This window comes from Sciurus carolinensis, chromosome 1 (genome assembly GCF_902686445.1).
Source record: "Sciurus carolinensis chromosome 1, mSciCar1.2, whole genome shotgun sequence".
In the NCBI taxonomy this organism is placed as follows: domain Eukaryota; kingdom Metazoa; phylum Chordata; class Mammalia; order Rodentia; family Sciuridae; genus Sciurus; species Sciurus carolinensis.
Genome location: NC_062213.1, coordinates 111,400,627 through 111,420,402, shown reverse-complemented (window position 1 = coordinate 111,420,402; position 19,776 = coordinate 111,400,627). Strand labels below are relative to the sequence as shown.

At 52.8% G+C, this 19,776-nt stretch overlaps 1 protein-coding gene across 5 annotated transcripts; it reads left to right on the top strand.

Moving 5' to 3' along the window:
* The first annotated feature begins 419 nt into the window (after positions 1-419).
* Csf1 (colony stimulating factor 1) lies at positions 420-19,087 on the top strand. 5 transcript variants are annotated; one of them, XM_047533071.1, is made up of 9 exons: positions 420-703; positions 3,834-3,956; positions 5,161-5,223; positions 6,746-6,916; positions 10,200-10,347; positions 11,448-12,463; positions 13,012-13,064; positions 13,383-13,441; positions 14,296-15,026. In XM_047533071.1, exons 1-8 carry the CDS (start codon positions 665-667, stop codon positions 13,426-13,428), a joined length of 1,659 nt encoding a protein of 552 aa, XP_047389027.1. In that variant the 5' UTR covers positions 420-664; the 3' UTR covers positions 13,429-13,441; positions 14,296-15,026. The 5 variants fall into 5 exon arrangements, with proteins under 5 accessions (XP_047389027.1, XP_047391185.1, XP_047389813.1 ...); XM_047535229.1 differs by lacking the exon at positions 14,296-15,026 and adding an exon at positions 17,005-19,087 and having other exon boundaries at positions 421-703; positions 12,333-12,463; XM_047533857.1 differs by lacking the exon at positions 14,296-15,026 and adding an exon at positions 17,005-19,087 and having other exon boundaries at positions 423-703; positions 3,770-3,956.
* Positions 19,088-19,776: the final 689 nt, after the last annotated feature.

The window sequence follows — 19,776 nt, the reverse complement described above, 5'->3', positions numbered from 1 at the left end:
CCATTTCCTGTTAAGATTTGGGGATTTTCAGGCCTAGAGGGAAAGTCCCTCGGGACCAGTATTAGAAAGAGGGTAATTGCCCCGATCGGAGGCCTGGAGAGCAAGGAAGGAAAGGCTGTGACTGGAGAGGGCTCGGGGAAGGGCGGGGTGGGCAGGGCAGTGGAACCCGTGTTACTTTCCGAAGGCTACAGGAGCACAGAAAACAGCGCGACTGGGAAGACCAGCCAGCCAGCGGGGACGACCAGCCTGCGGGTTGGGGGAGGGGAAGCGGTTCAGTGGGCCTGCGGAGTGTGTGTGTGTGTGTGTGTGTGTGTGAGAGAGAGTCCGTGTGTGTGTGTGTGTGTGTGTGTGTGTGTGTGTGTGTGTGTGTGAGTCCGTGTGTGTGTGTGTGTGCGCGCGCGCGCGTCTGGCGCCTGGCCAGGGTGATTTCCCATAAACCACATGCCCCACGAGCCCGCCTGCTTAAAAGGCTGTGCCGAGGGCTGGCCAGCGAAGCTCGACCGGCGGAAAGTGAAAGTTTGCCTGGGTCCTCTAGGCGCCGCAGCCACGCTCTCTGCACCCCGGGACTGCGGCGCGGCCTTCGGCCGGGGAGCGGACTTTGCATCAGCGAGCGAGCGACCGACTGAGAGCGGCCGACGCGCCCGGCCGGGACTCAGCTGCCCGTATGACCGCGCCGGGCGCCGCCGGGCGCTGCCCTCCCACGGTAAGAGGCTGCCGGCGCGGGACCGGGTCGGGCTTGGGCGGGTCTCGGCCGCAGACGGCTCGGCGCGGCCCCATGGAGCCCACGGCTGGGTCGCGCCGGCTGCCCAGGCTCCCCCGCCGCGGCCGCGGGCTCCGGTTTCCTAGCCGCCTTTGCGCACCGACTGCCCAGGGGTTCCTTGCGCTTTCGGGCAGAGGCTGATGGCAGCCCCCCTGGCAGCTTCTGGAGCTGCAGTGCTTTCCTGGGAAAGGGAAGGGTGCATATCCCATTGCTCAGAGGGGAACACTGAGCCACCCACGGCAGGGGATAGGGGTTTGCAGCCGAGGATGGAGGCCTGGTGTCAGCCAGGACGCCCTACCTCACTCCAAGCAGAGTGACCGTGCACTGAGTGGCGTGGTCCCCAGTGGGCATCTTCCCTCAGCATTACATGTGCTTCCAGGCCCTTCTGGAGGAGTGGGCACTTCTGGGTAGGGAAAGTTGAGGGATCATCCAACTTTAGAATGCCAGCGCCTATGCTGAGCAACCTGCTGGCAGAGGGAAGGAGATGGGCAAGTTACTACTTGTTCCACCCCACAGAGGAGCTGTTGGCGACTTGGGTGACTGTTTTGGGTAACCCCAGAGCTACTTGGGGTTAGCCCTGAATCTCTTTTTCTTGTTGAATCAGGCTCAAGGAGTTGGAGAGATCCTGGGATTTCTGTTAGTTGAGGAAGGAGGAAGGAGCGTCTGAAGCTGCAGAGCTGGGGATGGGCTGCTTAGAACTGCACAGGGGACATCCTGCTCAACAGTGGCAGTAGCTGCTGCAGCTCCTAGAAAGTGCAGGGTTGCATTGTAAATGAACACTAAGTGGTCACATAATGGGTTTGCTTCTGAGCAGTTCTGAAAGAGAATGAGAGGAGAAACCTGGGGGGAAAGGAGCAGAAACATACTTGAGGGATAGAGGAGAAGGTTGTAGGTGGGGTAAGAGAAGACTGAACACACAGTGGAGGGAGCTCCCAACTGAGAGGTGGAAGATGGGCTGGAGAGGGAAAAGGAGGGAAGCTTAGGCTATAGGCAGTAAGGCAAAGAGAAGGACTGGAGATAAGAGCAGGAGGAAAGAGGAGGCAAATGCAGGAAGAAAGAAAAGGGACCAGGTTTAGACAGGGTCAGTTGATGACCCAGTCATGCCAGGTCTCTCCAGAGACTGCAAGGAAAAGATGGAACAGGATGGTGGTAGTTGATGAGCATCTGTTCTGAGATGTCCTGCATCTCTCTAAGCCTGCAGCATAGATTCCTTCTGAGGGCTGTTCCCACAGGCAAAGGCTGAGATGGTGGGTGGGAAGAAGGAAACCGGGAAGAGCCTGCCCAGCTAGATGCAAGCTAGATCATTAACCCCTGGGTGCCTGTCCTGATCCTTTAGGGGTATCCTCCTTCAGCCATCTTCAAAGCCACACTCTCCCCACACTGATGCCTGAAATACTGCCCAAAGCCAGACAGCCCAGGGGGGTTAAACATTGCCTTCAGCTTTCTGTCCTTACATATCAATATCTTTAAGTGCCTGGGGTGAGGTTGTCTTTCTGAACATCCATCCCTTCCTCAGAGTCCCTTTCCCACATACCAGTTACACCAGGGGCTCAGAGCCTCAGCGGTAGCCAGCATGGGGCAGAGTCAGCCTCTGCATGGCCCAGTTTCCTCTAACAGGTCCTGTGCCTGAAGTTCTTGAAGGCCTGAGCAACAGTTCTCTTCCGGGGCTACCTCCCCAGCTGCCGGACAGAGCCTGAATCCCCCACAGACTATGGCTGTCCTACTTCCTCTCAGGACCCTCGCAGGCCCTGTGTTGAATGGCATTGAGCCACCCTGTGTCTCTTCTCTCCAGGCCTTCCTCCCTCTCCTGTCATCAACTTCTCCCTACCTTTAAAGGCCTCACTAAATTCCCTTCTCCCCGCAACCTCCCAGGTAGCACAGCCAGAGCTGCCTGTCCCCCCTGGTAAGAACTGGCAAGGCTTTGGGTTTTTAAATGTAAATTGCCATGTTGTTATGGGCTGTTTCATAGACTCCTGTGTTTTTCCAATGTGCTACTTATTTGCAGTATTTGTCTCATCATCTGGATTACTGGGGCAAAGCCCAGAGCCCAGGAAAGTGCCAGTCCTTACCCCAGCCTGTCAGCATTTCCCTGAATCTGGGGACATCAGCTGCCAGGAAGCTCAGGAGTTCTTAGGAGGCAATCTCAAACTGGGGAAAGAAAACAAAAGAGTCCCTCTATCTTTAGCTGGAGAAAGGGAACCTGGGACTAGGGATAGAGATGAGGGGATCTTGGGGAGGAAGATGGCGAGAGAAGAAGAAAGGGCAAAGACGGAATGTCAAGAGCCAGTCCCATCACCCTGGTGTGGAGCAGCTGTGGGGCCAGGTGGGTGCTGAAAGAGAGGAGAAGGCTTCTCTGCCATGATAAGAACTGGCTGGCTGGATGAAGAACGTGGTGGGAGTCTGATAGGCAGGTGCCAGCCAGGGATGGTGCAGAGCTGGCACTACCACCTCTGATTAATCAGTTGGGCTCCTTTTGAAATATACACCCTGGGCTCCAGGAGGTCTCTGGTGTAGGATGAGTTGCCAACGAAATTGTGTTTGGTCCCCTGGCCTTTTCTTGTGGCAAAGTCAGAACTGCATGAAACCAGGTGGGAGGAAGGCATAGACCCTAGGGGAAATGTCTTTAACTTGTCATCTAGAAGTTGGTGCATGAACATGAACTTGAGGGCAGTTCAGTTTGCTTGGCTCAGTGTTGATGTTGCAGGGATAGAATGATGGGTAGAAGCAAATCATGCCCTTGAGGAGTTTCCTGTGCTGTCAGAATTTAGATGACTGGGAACACCACCTTCATCATCATTAGAAGTGTGATGTGTAGTCAGGCTTGGCCTGGGTTAAATCTAGGAAGATTTCTTGGAGAGGATGACATCTAGGTTGTTATCAGAGAGAGCAAGGTTGTGCCATGGCTGATAAGAACTCCTGGGAAATCTGACTTGGGGAATGCTGCAACCTGGGGAGTGAAGCAGAGCCTACAGCATTGTGGGTATGAGACCTTTATTTTTCTGTCTCCAGCAGGGCCTGGGGGTAGCTGGGGGAAGGTGAGAGCTGGGGAGAAATGATACCCTCTCTGTCACAGACATGGCTGGGCCCCCGACTGCTGCTGGTGTGTCTCCTAGTGAGCAGGAGTATTGCCAAGGAGGTTTCAGAACACTGTAGCCACATGATTGGGAACGGACACCTACAGTTCTTGCAGCAGCTGGTAAGTATGTGGCCATGCTTTCTCCCCACTGGAGAAACTGAGGCAGGAGCCAGGGAGCTGGGTCAAGGAGATGTACTGCAGAGAATAGGGGGCTATCTAGGCCTTGGCTCTTCTGCTGCTCCTCCCATTGACTTTCCCCAGGTCAGAACCTCAGAAGTCCTGACCCTGAAGCCCTCTTTGACCCCCTTGCAAAAGTGAATTGGATGAGTTTCCAGCTGGTTGCCTGAGTTAATGATGGCCAGGAATGTCCACTGTGGATTCTAAAAGGGCTCCTAAATTCTAAAGGCCTGTTTTTCCTCAAGGATCGCCTCCTCAGGGAAGATAGCCCAGTCTTCTTGCTGAGTCCAGATGCTGCTTCCAGCTCTTGGACTCTCGATATGCTACCAGCCCGACACCACACCCAAATTTGAAGGGGAGGTTCCTGTCTTACTCCCAGCCCTCCACCCTTACTTCCCTGGCTCTTGTCTTTGACACTGGAATGGCCTGCTCATTTGTGTCATGAAGGAGTCCATGTCTCATTCTAATCTGAGCAACAATTCCAAACATGGTCCAGCCAGGCAAAGTCAGGTTGTTGTCATAGCTCCTGTCCTGCTCAAAAGAAATTTTACTATCCCTCTGGTTAGCCAGGCAGGGTGGGGCACCACTGGCTAAGACCAGCTGCCTATCCCTGAACTTGAAGCCTGTGGGTTGGACCTCCTCCCTCTTTTGCCCCTACACCCCTCTTCCTGCATGAAATCCAAGCAATCCAAGGTAGACCAAGGGCTATAGCATTTTATGAAGCTTGGAGCACAGAACCATGTTCTGAGGATAATGGGGGCTTTAAGGTCATCTAGCACCAGCCCCCACAAATCCTGAATCCCCAGAACTTGACCAGCCTCTGCTTAAATTTATTCCAGACAGGGTGCTTACTACCTCCAGGGAAGATTGTATCCTATATTATCCTGAAGATTGATTTCCCTTATAACAAACTGGCATCTGTGATTTTGTAGAGTAGGAGGTAGGAGGAGACTGTTTGGTCTTCTCTAACCCTCCTCTGGGCATTTGGAAGGCATAGGTCTTCCCCTAGGCTTGACTGTCTCTTTCCAGGTATAGCTGGGGGGAGGTAGATGAACTCTACTCTACCCAGAAACTCAGGTCCTTCCTCTGAGGTCAGCTCGGTTGAGCTATAGATATGCTGCAACCACTGGCTCATTTTCTCTTACAGATTGACAGTCAAATGGAGACCTCATGCCACATTACCTTTGAGTTTGTAGACCAGGAACAACTGGTGAGTGGTGACTATCTGCAAGACCCGGTGTGCTAGCCTGTGTGTTCCTTCCAGGGTTGGGTACAAGTGGGCACATGAAGGGATCAGAAATCCTAGAGCTGGACCCATGTGAGGATTCCTGGGTGCTGAGTTCTAAGGTGCCAGGATCAGGGGTGGGCAAGCTCCAGGGTTCAGGTTACCTACTTTTCCCTTCTGTCTGACACATAAAAGGGTTTATTATGTGCCAGGCACTTTTCCAAGTTAGTCCTAACAGTAACACTGTGTAGTTCACAGATGTTGCTTATCATTCACAGAGAGGTTATAGGAGCATGACCAGTTGTGGTAGAGGCATGAGTTGAAGGCCTGTAATCTCTAGAGCCTAAGGTAAACCAATGTACTACTTCTAAATCTCATATCTTGGAAAATGATGTCACCGGCATTCACCACACAACCAGTAACCAGGAAGGCAGGCCAGCCGGTCTTCCTACCCACACCCAACATGACACCAAGTGCTGCTGGTTGAACCTCCTAGCAGCTCCAGTTTCTGTCCCCACCCCCATCAATCCTTTCAGGACAATTTCAGGAGCCTTCTAACTGGCCTCCCTTAAGTCCAGTGCACACATCATCCCACTAGGGGGAGCTTTTTGAAACCCAAACCTGCTGCCTTCACTTCCCCTCCCCCAAAACCTGTCAGAGTCCCCATCTCTCCAGGTGAAAGGTCAGGCCATCTACCCTGGTATCTCCAGCACACAGCCCCATTGCTGACCCCCTTCCTTGTTCCTTCCTATCTTCAAATCTCTACACAAGCTCTTCCTGATATCTGTCACATATCTACAGGTGCCACCCTATACCGGCTATTCCACACACAGAACAGCCAGGCTGCCCAGAGGTTACTTCCATCTCTAAGTTCCTTCACTCCAGACCCATGTGCACTTTATTAATACTGGAGACCACTTCATGGTCTAAAAAATGACCTCAGTGTTTTATTCATTCACTCCCTCACTCAAGCCATAACACACATTTACCAGGAGCCTAGTGAACCAGGTGCTCAGGATACGGAGCCAAAGGAGAATTTCTATCTTCAAGGCAACCACCATCTAAGGGAGACATAACACAGGTTATTCTTTGGACCATGAGGCAGTCTTCAGTACCCCTATGTCCTGGAGGATTTGAAGAGACCACAAGGCAAAAGACTTTTGTGAATGCAAGCTGAGAGAGAGAGAATAGGGTCCCTGAAGCCCTCCCTCTGAATATCTCTCCTGATTAAGACCTTATATTCCAGAAATCCAAAGATCTCTCTCATCAGAATCCATGTTTCCTTTACTCTAACCCAGTCCCCAGTAGTGCTGAATTCCAAAGAGAGAAAAAGAAAGACAACCTGAGGGCAGATTTTTCCTTTTCACTGGAGTGGTTTGTTCCTCCCCAAGGGTAGGGAAGAACAAGCTACAGCCCTCCATCTACCTGGCGCGGCAGCATCTAATACAAAGCTGAGGTTCCTGGGTCTCATCAGTCGGGACATAAGCTTCTGGTTCCTGCTTTTCAGAAAGATCCTGTGTGCTATCTTAAGAAGGCATTTCTCCTGGTACAAGACATAATGGAGGACACCATGCGCTTCAAAGATCACACCCCCAATGCCAATGCCATATTACGGCTCCAGGAACTCTCTTTGAGGCTCAAGAGCTGCTTCACCAAGGATTATGAGGACAATGACAAGGTAGGAGGGTCCTGGAGCCCGGAGCATTGAGTAGGAGTGGAGGGCAGCTGTGGAGGTACCTCCCAAGCCCACATATGCCGAGTGCATCTGTCCATCTCGACTCATGCCATTGTCCACTCACTCTCCTGCTCATTACTCATTCCACAAACATCTACTAAGGACTTACCAGGCAGGAGGTGTAGCGCTGGACCTTGGTGGTGTACTTGGAGCAAGAAACAAATGGCTCTCACCCTCATGCAGCTTATGGTCAAGTGTAGTGGGCAGCTGTTCAAACAATGACACAAGTGAATATGATTACAAACCAGCTGGACTGTTTTTTCATTTGACAAATAGTGATCGAATGCCCATTGTGTACCAGGTGCTGTTCTTGATGCCAGGAAATAGCTGTGATCAGAACAGGCGAAAATCCCCACAATCATGGAGATGACATGGGGCGGGGGCAGATAAGGATGATGAGATAGTCAACAAAATACACAAGTCCAATATGTGGTACAGAGGATGGCAATAAAGGCACTGGAGAAGGTTAGGCCAGCAAGAGAAGACCTGAGGAGGTGAGAGAGTGTGGGTCTGAGTAAGAACCACAGGCCTCAGAGAGCAGCAGGGAACTCTACCGTAAATGGGAGTGCAAAAGGAGAGACAAAAAAGACTCCTGAGTAAGAAAATACTAATGAGAGTTCCAGAGATAATGTAAGAGTTAGAAAGCAATAAGACCAGAAGAACATTCCAGAGTCGGGAATGCCGAGCACAACCCTAAGGTGAACAGGAAATCTGCATTCAAGAACTCAAAGGGCAGTCAGCACGACCTACATGGGAGATAAAATGTAGAGAGGAGAAAAGGCAGGAACCAGACCATCTGGGGTGTCAAAAATGTGGGATTTTATCTGAAGTACACAGGGAGCCATTGTGATAGGTGAGTGAATTAATCTCATGTTGAGACCATTCTGGTTGCTGTGTGGAGAGCGGGCTATAGGGAGCACAAATGGAAGCCAGGAGGCCAGCAAGAGACTGAAGTCCAGCCCAGAAGTTATGGCGGGTTGGCTTAGGGTGGTGCAGGGAAGATGAAGGCAAGTGAACATGTCCCAGTGGGCGTGGGGCAGACGGGATTAGGCTCATACAGAGGATGTGAGGAGCTCTGGGAAGGGAAGAGTCAGGAGGGCTTCATCTTGGACACCTGGCTATTTTCAATAATGCTAAAATAGGGACATCAGTGAGTAGGAGCAAGTTTTGAGGAAAAAGCTATATTCAGTTTGGGGCATTTCAGATCAGAGATGCTTATGAAATGGCTGAGTGGAGATGCTGAGCTGGCAATTCAAGGCTTAGGTTCTGAGTATGATGAGGGATACACAGATTTAAGAGGTTTGGCCTGGAGGTCACCTGTGAAGGCATGGGACTGCATAGCATTGCCCACTGTAAGAAGAGGAACAGGCCCAGAAACTCCAGCACTTAAAAGTCAAGCAGAGGAGAGGGTACCTGGAAAAAGAGTTGTAACTGGAGGGAGTGTGTGATTGAGGGAGGAAAAATTCTTTAATAAGAGGCATTGAATCTGTGGTGTTTCAGCATCAAGGTTCTTGAGAGCCACTTGGGGAGCTTGTTTCAAATGCAGATTCCCAGTACCTGCCCCCCGCTCAGAGTCTGCTTCACTGAGTCCAAGTATGAGTCTGGGAATATGCATTCCCCACCCACCACTGAGACAGAAGTTTCTCTGGCCCATGTGGGTAGGCACCCATCTACCAGATAGGACAGCCAGTGTGTACTGAGGGTGGGTCCCAGGAGGGAGAGAGCCATAGGAGCCGGAGGAGCAGCCTCCAGAAAGAGTGTGCTAGAGGGATTTGGAGCTGGGGTGGCAGGACACACTCTGCTCAGACAGGTTGGGTATCAGGTCTTCTGGCTGCAGATTCTTGCTTTATGAAGTCTGAGGTGAGGTGTGTGGAGACAGATTTGTGAAGAGAGAGGAAACGAGAGCCAGCTTCTTTGCCTTCCTTTCAGCGGCCTGGGGACAGGCTGGTGGATTTCTGTTCTGATTTCACAGACAGGAAAGGAGCCCAAAATGGATAGTTGGTTTGGCTGCTGTCACCTATCTAGTGTGTGATGGAGCTGAGCCCAAATCTTCTCATTCATACTATATCTGGAAACATTTACGGCAGGCCTACTGTGCACAGACCAGGGGGATTCCAAGACATCCTCAAAGACTTTATAGGATACATGGTATTTGGGAGTCAAGTAGGTCACTGGTGAAAGCCAGGGGCTTGCGTGGCATGGCTTGGTGTAAAAGAAGCTGTGGGTCCAGTACTGAACCCTGAGGAATTCCAGCTTCTAGAAGTCAGGAATCTGATCAGGAGAGTGAAGGAGCAGCAGGAGGGCTGGGGGCAAGCCAGGAGGGTGAAGCTTCTAGAGCTCCAGTGGGATGGGAGCTTGGGCCCATGGGCAGAAGAGAAGAGAGCGGCTCAGCAGACAGGCCTGGGGAACCCTCTGTCCTCTCCCCAAAATCACACCAACACAAGCAGAGGACCCTCAACTCCCAAGGCTACCCCATTGCGTTCTCCACAACATAACGAGATGATTTTTCTGAAACCCAAGTCTTATACCACCACCCACCTCCCCAACAACTGCTCACAGTTCTTTTGCTCTATGAATAATATTAAAAGTTCTTGACATGGTCTAAAAGGCCTTGCAGGCCCTCACTGAACTCTCTCCAGTCTGTCTCTTGCCACTTTCCTCCTAGATGACAGTATTATAGCTACTCCAACCTTCTTTCAGGTTTTTGGCATTTCATGCTTTTTTCTGCTTCAGGAACTTTGCACAGACTGTTTTTTTTCTGCCCGGGTTGCTCTCCTCAACCCCATCTCCTTTCCTGGTTAGCTCTTGCTCATCTTTTAGTTGGTTCCCTGGGGAAGTTCTTCTTGAACCTTCATTTTGTTGCCTTTTATTACATCTTCAGATTGCTCAGAACTTCCTCCTAGGTCTCACTACACTTTTTGCAACTTGTGCAGTGCCAACGCCCCCACTGGACCCAGTATCCAGCTCAGCCACCTCCCTCTTTCTCATTATGTGATGCCCAGGTAATTACCATATACCTGGCACATAAGTATATATTGGATGAACCTGTGAATGAATGACATATTTCATAATGTCAGGACTGATTCTGCTGCAAACCAGAGTAGAGCCACAGGAGAAAACAAAAGGGGAAAAGAAGACTGATGTGAGAAAGGCCAAGGGAATTTAACAAACAAGAAAATGACAGGAGACCAGTGGTCTCAAAAGGCGGCCCTGTTCTCCTTCCCAGGCCTGTGTCCGAACTTTCTATGAGACTCCCCTCCAGTTGCTGGAGAAAATCAAGAACGTCTTTAATGAAACAAAGAATCTCCTTGAAGAGGACTGGAATGTTTTCAGCAAGAACTGCAACAATAGCTATGCTAAATGCTCCAGCCAAGGTAAGCACCAGATGGAACAGCAAGCGTGAGGGTGTGTAGAAGGTGGGACGTGGGGCTGGAAGGAGTCCGGCTGCTCTCTGTGTTTCTGTGTGCGTAGATGTGCTTTTTCATGTACATATGTGGCTTCATGTAACCTTGGGGTCCGAGGCACATGTCTTTTCTGACATGTGTGTGCATGCACACCATGTATATCTGCATGTGAAGGTGTTGTGAAGGCCTGTGCTGGTGCTGTGAGGTCAGGGAGTAGCAAAAGGGACCCCTCAGGAAAGCCCTGTTGGCATGGAGGCTTTTCCCTTAGGCTCTGCAGACTGACTGAACATATGGGGGTTCTATGGAGAGAGCTGACACCCCATCTGGGAGTCAGGGCCCTTGCTCCAGGAGCCCTGCTGCAAGTCACCAGGATACCCTGGATCCAGAAGTCCCCAGGATTCCTTGGGTGTCCCCTCAAGGGACAAGGCTGGATTCGAAGTCTGAACATCATTCCAACTCTCCCACTGTTGGCTCAGCTGTACAACTGTGTACCCTGCGTGTCCTCATCTCTGCGTCCTATACCACGTGTGCCCTCCTACACTCAACCTTGCTCCCCAAGGCAGGGGCTGAGGCCTCACAACCTGCCAATGGCCAAGTCCAGTCTCGTTGCTTCAATCCCAAGGCTTCAAGCTGATCACATTCCAGCCCCAGTCTGTTCCTGCCTGTGGCCATGGCTATGTGGCTCCTGGCTGTGCATGAAATTAGTGTCTTGGGGGCTTCAGAGTGTCTTTTGTTAGTCTGGGAGGCCACTGCTCCATTTCCTGGCCTGGCTGCTGCTCAACCCTGGCTTGGCCTGTGGTCTTCCTCACTCTGACCCTCAGTCTGGGCCTCTATTCTCTGCTCTTTGCTCTGCCTATGACACCCTGCACATTTTGTCTTCCCTGTCTGAGCCCTGTGTCATGAGCATTTGCTCCAGTCCTGTCCTCTCCTCAGCCCCAGGGCTGAGTTAGGAGATGAGGGACACCCCAGACCCATATCCCCTCTTGACCCCTCTGAGGGAGCTATGCCAGAGGCTGGTGACTCTATCTCCTCTCTGTCTGTCTCTCTCCCCTTTTCTGTGGTTCTTTCAGATGTGGTGACCAAGCCTGATTGCAACTGCCTGTACCCCAAAGCCACCCCTAGCAGTGACCTGGCCTCTGTCTCCCCTCAGCAGCCCCTTGCCCCCTCCAATGCCCAAATGGCTGGCTTGACCTGGGCTGATTCTGAGGGGACAGAGGGCAGCTCCCTCTTGCCCAGTGAGCAGCCCCTTCGCACAGTGGACCCAGGCAGTGCCAAGCAGCGACCACCCAGGAGCACCTGCGAGAGCCTCAAGTCACCAGAGACCCCAGGCCTTGAGGACAGGCCCACTGGGGGTCCACCACAGCCTCGCCCCTCTGATGGGGCCCCCATCCCCGGGGTGGAGGACATTCTGGACTCTGCACTGGTCACTAACTGGGCCCCAGAAGAGGCCTCTGGAGAGGCTAGTGAGAGTCCAGGAGACCAAAGGGCAGAGCTTTCCCCCTCCAGGCCAGGAGGGGGCAGTGTCCAGGCAGAGACAGTCAGATCCAGAAACCTCCTCTCAGCATCTTCTTCACTCCCTATGTCAACAGAGGACCAACAACCAGTGGATGTAACTGGCACTCCCTTGCTCAAGGTGGATCCCACTGTCCAAGCCCAGAATCACATCCCTGAGAAGACAGACGGCTCATCCACGCTGCCCAGAGACCCCCCGGAGCCAAGCTCTCCCCGGATCTCCTCACTGCGTCCCCAAGGCTTCAGCAACCCAGCCACTCTCTCTACTAAGACACGGCTTCCCAGAAGCCACTCCTGGGACATTGCACTGCCCCTTGGGGAGCTGGAGGGCAAGAGGAGCACCAGGGATCGGAGAAGCCCCACACAGCTGGAAGGAGGACGAGCAAATGAGGGGGCAGCTGGGCCCCTGGCCCGTTTTAACTCCATTCCTTTGACTGACACAGGCCATGAGAGTCAGCACATGGGATCCTCCAATGCCCAGATCCCTGGGTTTGTCTTCCATCTGTTGGTGCCCAGTATCATCCTGGTCTTGCTGGCTGTTGGCGGCCTCCTGTTCTACAGGTGGAGGCGGAGGGTAAGGAGGCCCTGGTGAGGAGAGAGGGCACCTCACAAGGGCAGGGCAGAGACTGGCTGTGGGTGCAGGTTGGAGGGCACTCTGAGTTCTGCCTCGGTGCTTCAGATACTGAGAGATAGGACCTGACTGAGCACAGAGGATGGGAGTGGAATCAGAGGGTTGCTTCAGGAAGGTTCCAACCATGAAGTCAGTGGGAAGGGACCAGAGCAGAAGGGAATGGGAGAAAATGTTCTTGGGCTGACAGCAGGATGACGACCAGGCAGGAGGGGGGGATAAGGAGCTCCATACTGTACATGGGAGCTCTGCAGAGCCTGGGGTGTGAGGATGATAGTGGGCAGGCTGCATAGAAGAGGAAGAAGAGGGGGGCCTGAGCAGTGAATAGGCCTCAGGAATCTCCCCTGACCCTCTGGATGATCCCATTTTGGAGCTTCTGGGGGGACTCTGACAACTCTCTCATTAATGTCTAGGGCACCCCCATCTAGAGTTGGGGACACCATCCCCTCACCCTTTCCCAGCTCCTCAGTGAGCCTGCTCTTTTCTGTCTCCAGAGCCATCGAGAGACTCAGACATTGGATTCTCCCACGAGGCAGCCAGAGGGCAGGTGAGTGGTTGGGGTGGGGCTCTGGAAGGCACTGGAGGTCCTGGATTTGATTTGTTTCCTCTCTAGATTGGAGGGGGTGATCTTTTTCCCACTTGTTCTAAGGAAATGGAACTGCAGCACAGGATGGCAGAGGAAGTGTCTCTCTTCCTTCCTTGATATCTGGGCCTTTTCCTGATTTCTTCCCATAGACATGCAGTTCTGGGTCTTCTAAATCTTTGAGGGTTGGAGCACATATGTGGGATTGGGGGTGAATCAGGGGGTCCCCTCACTCCTCTTCTCCTGTTCAAGTCTTATTCTAGTCCCATGTTCTTCCTGCAGCCTCCTGACCCAGGATGAGGACACACAGGTGGAACTGCCAGTGTAGAGGGAATTCCAAGGTAAGATTCTAAGTTTTATCTCTTTCCACCCTTAAAAGGAAGCACACCCTTCTTCAGTCACCCTCACCTGCTGACACCATGACTCCCCTGAGGCCCACACACTTGTTTCCCTGTCCTCTGTTCTATTCCCTTTTCCATCCATTCATCACCAGGTGGAGCCAACCCTCTCCCTTCCCAGCCCCAGGTCTCCCCTTGCTTCTCCATCTCCTCTGCTCCATCTGAGGGTGGATACTGCTACCTCTGCATTAGGCTTTCAAATCATCTTCGCTCCCAAAGCAACCCAATTCCTTGTCCTCTAATGTGACTTTTATAAGGTCTTTACCCTCCCGGAGAATTTTCAGTAGCTCTGCATGGTTAACCACCTCAAATCCAACCTTCTCAGCTTGGCTTCCAAACCCTTCCAGCAGCCACCCTCTGCACCTCTTGCCAGACCACTCTCCAGCTAGTGCTCCTCCCCAGACAAGGCCATTCCTACCTCCTTGCTTTTAGAATCATAGCACCAGAGAGCCTTAGTCTTGGGAGGGCTCTCAGAGATCATTTGGCCCAGTGTCCCATTCCCAAAGAGGCCACCCTTCTCTGCATCCCCAGCAGGTAATCAGTCAGCCAACTTTCCCTCACACACTCCCAGTTCTAGACAAGCTCCATGCCTAGTCCATGCTGTCTTCAAAGAGCACCGGGAGAAGCCTTCCTTGTGTGGGGCAAAATTGCCTTCCCTGCCCACTCCTCACTGTTCTCCTCCTCTTTTCATAGAACCCTCAGATATTTAAAGTCAGCTATCTATGTCCCCTTTAAAAATTCTCTATACTAAGTGTGGCCAAGTCCCTCAAACATTCCTTATATGATATGGTTTTCAGACCCCTCACCATCCTGGACACTCGTTTGTCAATGTCCCTCTGAAAATGTCGCGCCCAGCCCTGGACACAGTACTCCAGATGTTGTCTGACCAGCTCAGAGTACAGTGGGACTGTTACCTTCCTTGATCTGGACAGTATTCTTCTATTTGTGCAGATTAAGATTGCATTAGTTTTAAACAACCGCATCATACTGTTGTTATATGTTGAGCTTGTGGTATTAAAAACCCCTAGTTCCATTTCCCATGAACCTGTGTCCAACAGACCTGTTCCATCCCATCCTTGGACAGTTTAACTTTTTAAATCAAAGCACAAGCATTTATTCTCCCCCTTGGTAAAACCACCTTGTTGCTTTCTCTCCATCTCCCAAGTCTACTAAAAGTGTTTTAATTCCTGATTCTGTCATCTGCATAGCCCTCTCAGTTGTGTCCCCAACACATTGATGAGTGCCTTCTGTTTCCCTTGCCCATGTTGCTGGTAAAGATGTGACCTGAATTACTTCCCCCTGAAATTGCACCCATAATCAGTAGGCCCATCAGAAACTCTTCCCAGGTGTCTCTATGCCCCTCTGGTTGCTCTTTTAATTCACACCCCTTCTGGTCTTTTGTATCTGGTTAATACTATATCAATTTGCACATATTTGGATGTTGTTTTATACATTTTTAAATCTTACTTTATATGTATTTGTATGTTCTGCCCTGCTCAGAAGATTGTAAGCCCCTTGAGGGCAGGAACTGTCTTCCACTTTTTTTTTTTTTTTTTTTTTTTTTTTGCATTTCTTTTTCCATTCCAGGTTCTAGTACAAAGAGGGCCCCGTCATACTTGCCAAAAATTCAATAAATGTTGACTGGCCAGCTTCAGGACTGACTCACCAACTGACCCTGGCCAACTGTCTGACTGACCCACCTCTGACTGACCAATTAACCAGTTAACTAATTGACTCTGACAAACCAGCTAATTGGGTAACTCTGACTAACCAACCTACTACTGGTGACTGCCTAACTGGCTGTTTATTGATTGTGGAGCTCACTGGTTGCTGACTGATTCGCTGACTGGTTGGCTGGCTGACTAGCTGGGTGACCTACTCAAATTTCCCATCACACCCCTTGTCAGACCCAAGGGAATGCTTTAGGGCTTTCTCACATATAGGATAACAGGTCTGGGCCCCTCTTTCAGAAATCAGGGATCTGGAAAATGCCCCAAACCAGGGAAACTCATTTGGAAAGAGGCAGGCAGTAAAAGCATATCTGGAATCCCGGAGTCCCTCTTGTTAGCAGCATGGGCTGAGATGGGTAAATGGGTCTGGGCTGTGAGTAGGACCCAGGCCCCCTCAGGACTGGTAAGCAGAGAATGGAGTCCTGGAGATTTGTGGCTCAGTGTTGTATGGGTGACCTATTCCCCAGGGTGTTGGCCCTCTGCCCTGACTCCTGTGCACCCCTGTTCTCCTTTCCCTGCCTGCCTACTCTCAGGCCTGTCGGAGCTTTCCTCTTCCTCCCCTCAAGATTTCACTCAGAGAGGGAACCGAGGACAGGGACCACACTGAGACCCATGTGGCCCAGTGGGTCCAGCCCTAAGGTGGTCTCCATGCCAGGCACCAGGAGCCTCTGGGAAACCGAGTACCAGTGCCCAGACCAGCTGCTGCTCTCATGAGGGCAGTGGAAGTGGGAAACAGAGGCACCTATGAGGGGCACAAAGATATAGATACCAGCATCTTAGCCCAGGGAACTAGGAGATGGAGCCCTGGGATGGAGCATGCCCTTTGTCCTTTTTCCCTCCTAGACCCTACAGGGCCTGTGGCCTGGCTGTACCAGTATGGCTCATGTCCAATATAGTTCCCCCTTCTCTCTCCTCTAGAGCATGGGAATGGGCTGGGAGCCAGAGGCTGTGGGTCCCATCTTCCCTCCTTACCCATCACGGGCTTGGCCAGTAGGGCCATGGACATTAGGGAGGGAGGCGCCACCCAGGGTCCAAAGTCAAACTGTTGGATGGAGTCCAGGGGATTTCTGCTCTGGGAACAAAGCGTTCTGAGGATGCTGGGCAAGGGGACAAGGATGGGGGTGGGGTGGGGACAGGGCCCTGGCTCCCATGGATGATGGAGGAGGCAAATCTCTCGGCCATGGGGGAGGAGGCTGGTTGCTCAGGAATTCATATGCATAAGGACAGGGTGGGAGTTTACTCCTCCTGGAACTGCCTCTAGACTTCTCTCCTCCTGCCCAAGTCCTTCCTCTTCGTTACCTTTGTACGAATACCATCTGTGAGGACCCTCTCTGATGAATGTTATGGAAGTAGAAGAAGAGTTCTTTGCTAGAGTTAGTGGGCAACCACGGTTCATTGAACCGAGGCCACTGAGGCAGTCTTGCCTGAGGAGGAGTCTAAGGACACTCAAGAGCCCCCTCCCTGACACTGTAGGGCCCTCTGCTTGAGCAGTGACCCCTCCCCCATCCTTGCCGAGACTCCAACCAGGCTCTGTACCTCCCTGTGGTCCCTGGTTGCCCAGGACGAGGTAGGAGGTGAGGCCTGTCTGGCCAGAGGCCTGGGCTGCTGCCAGAGAAAACCGCCTTGTCCCTCTGCGGTGTCTGGGATGGCTGGGAGGGTGAGGGAAGGGATGGGAAGTCCTGTCCACAGGAATGCCACACCTCCCCCAGCCACATCCTCAGCGACCCTCCCCACACTCGCACCCAGCTGACCAGCCTTCCCTTCTCTTCCCTACAGCTGGGCGCACATGACTATCTCTCCATGGGAGGAGACATCGTGGAGCGTCCACCATCACCCTCCCCAGCCATCCCCCTGGGAATGTGGCCTGCCTACCACCAGAGCTCCTGCCTGCCAGGACTGGACCAGAGCAGCCAGGCTGGGGTTCCTCTGCCTTGACCCTCAGACCCTCAACTGACTGAAAGAGGGGCTGGAGGACGCCCCACACTGCCGCTATTTATTGTGGGCCCTGGAGGCTCCATGCGCTTGAGGAAGGCTGGCAAGCCCATCTCAGGACCCTTTCCCTCAGGGGCTACACCCTCCTCTTACTCCCCTCCCAGCCAGCACCTGGGCCAGGGACCCAGTCACCTGTGGCATACGGGAGACCAGGGTTGCCACTGAGGGGTGGAAGAGCCCTGTGCCCAGAGGACCCATCTGGTGCCAAGGGAACCCAACATCTACAGGTGTGGACCTGTCTCCAGAGAGAGAAGCCTGAGATTTGCAGGGCGGGACAGCGTGGCCTGATTTCCCGTAAAGGTGTGCAGCCCAGAAGACGGGAAGAGGAGGCCTCTAGCTGTTTGCACTGACAGCTGGAAGGGGTCTACACCCTCTACTTGCCTGATTGCCCTCTGCCGGTTGCCAGGTGGTGAGGGGAGGCCAGCCCTGCCCTCAGGACCTACCTGACCTGGCTCATGATGCCAAGAGGGGGACTAGGCTCCGGCCTGTGCTCCTCCTTCCCTCCAGCTCCTGCCAGAGCTCTGGGAGGCCAGACAGAGGGTCCCCTCATGAAGGAAGCCATTGCACTGTGAATACGGAACCTGCCTGCTGAACTGCCTACCCTGTCCATCCTCACGAGTGAGCATTCATCCGTCCGGACCTCTTCCCCTCCAGCCTCTCCCCAGCTTCCAGTACTGAGCTGGTCTCACCTGTCGACTGAGGGAGTCCCTAAGCCCTGACCCTCTCCTGACCCGGCCTTCGACTCCCCAGGGTGGAGCGGGGTGGGAGAACTGCCTGGGCCACCAGCCAGAGCCGGTCTTTGGGCTGTGTTGTTCGTCCAGGTTTCTGCATCTTGCACTTTGACATTCCCAAGGGGGAAGTGACTAGTAGGAGGGAGAAAAGAAGGGGAGGCAGAGACAGAGAGGCCACAGAGAGAGCTCTGACTGAAAATGGGTCTTGGAAACATGGGTAAACCCCTGAGGTTGGGGGAGCTGTCTGTACCCCAACCCCTCAGCCCAGTCTTCTCCCCCTGCTGCCAGCAGGTACCTGTGGCTGGGCTGCACTCCAGACCCACCTGCATGGCTCCTAGCTCCCATCCTCCTCTGGCCCTTCTTTCTCCTGACCCCAGTGATACCCTCCAGCTCTCACCCCACCATCTCTAGCCAGGCAAGCCAGGGCTGGAGAGGGACTAGGAGGCCCAAGTATCTGCTTCCACCCTGAGGACCTCCACTTCCTGGGCCAGCCCCTGGCCATGGCTCTGAGACCTGGGCAATGGGTGACAGGGCTATCAATTGTCCCTTGATCCCTTTATGCTGCTGTGTCCCTCTTTTCCTAACTCTCCAGGCCCTCTCCTGGTCTGGCAGCTGGGCCCACGACCTTCCCTTCCTGCCAGAGAGAATGAGGGTCTGCAGCCCCTGCTATCCCTGTCCTGATGCCAACAGCTGAAGGAAGGGCAGCAGAGAACTTTCTCGTGGGGCTCATCCTTCTAGTCACAGACTCCATATTCCATGCTAGAAAACACGTTTAAAAATGGAAAGAGAAATACAGAAAAAAAGGCATTCCCCCTACTACCACCTCAGACATACAGTGTTTTTAAGGTCAAAAAAACAAACCCAACCCATTGCAGAAGCTCTTTGTGGGCACTTGGTGACACCAGACTGGGAGGAACCCCAGAGCCACCTCTGGGTGTCTGCTCCCCCAGCTACCTGCACAGGAACCCCTACTGTCCTCTGAGAAAGCCCAGAGGGGACATTGGCTCACGAACTGTGAGATTGCGTTTTTATACTTGGAAGTGGTGAATTATTTTATATAAGGTCATTTAAATATCTATTTAAAAAATAGGAAGCTGCTTATATATTTAATAATAAAAGAAGTGCACAAGCTGCCATGTGTGAGTCATGGGAAAAGTTTTTGGGGTGTGGGTGGCAAAAGTAGGGGTGGGCGGGCAGCAGCTACTGGATGAGCCCCGGCTCAGAAAGCTTTTTCTGAGGTACATGCGGAAGGAGGGCTGTCTCCAAGTTTGTGTTGTTACTGAAACCTCCTGTACTATTGCTGTCCCAAACACATTCATGTGCATATCTGTTTAATAGGAAAATGGGCAGAAAGCAGCCAAACCTCAGGCCTGGCCACAGCCCGTGCTCCAGCCCAGCCTGGGAAAATGGCTGGTGGGGCTCTGTCCAAGGGCCCCAGGGCCCTGCAGGAGGCTCCTTGACCATTGAACCCTGCTGTCCAGGGGAGAAGGAACTGGCCAGGTCCTACCAGGGTGCTGAGGTGAATGAGTGCTATCTCTGGACTGGGAAGTGGGTGAGACTAGCAGAAGAAGCCTGCCCTCTGTATCCATGTGAAGATCTTCCTACGGGCCTGATCTTCATACAGGAAGTTGAGGGGAGACCAAGGATGAGGCCTTCCAAGAAGAAAGGTGTACCAGGAGGGCCAAGCAACTAAAGGCCCAGCATGGCCCAAACACGTACCCCAGGCAAGGCTAAGACAAGAGAGGCCTTCCCGTCTCTGAGAGTGTGGCAGACAAAGTTTGGGATCCTGGGTTCTCAACCCTGCCTGGCTCACCGGGGATGCCTC

Coding starts and splice junctions, on each gene's coding strand:
- Csf1 (XM_047532434.1), top strand. CDS start 665: ATGACCGCGCCGGGCGCCGCCGGGCGCTGCCCTCCCACG. Junction 3,957..5,160: donor TACAGTTCTTGCAGCAGCTG/GTAAGTATGTGG, acceptor TTTCTCTTACAG/ATTGACAGTCAAATGGAGAC. Junction 13,065..13,382: donor ACGAGGCAGCCAGAGGGCAG/GTGAGTGGTTGG, acceptor TTCTTCCTGCAG/CCTCCTGACCCAGGATGAGG.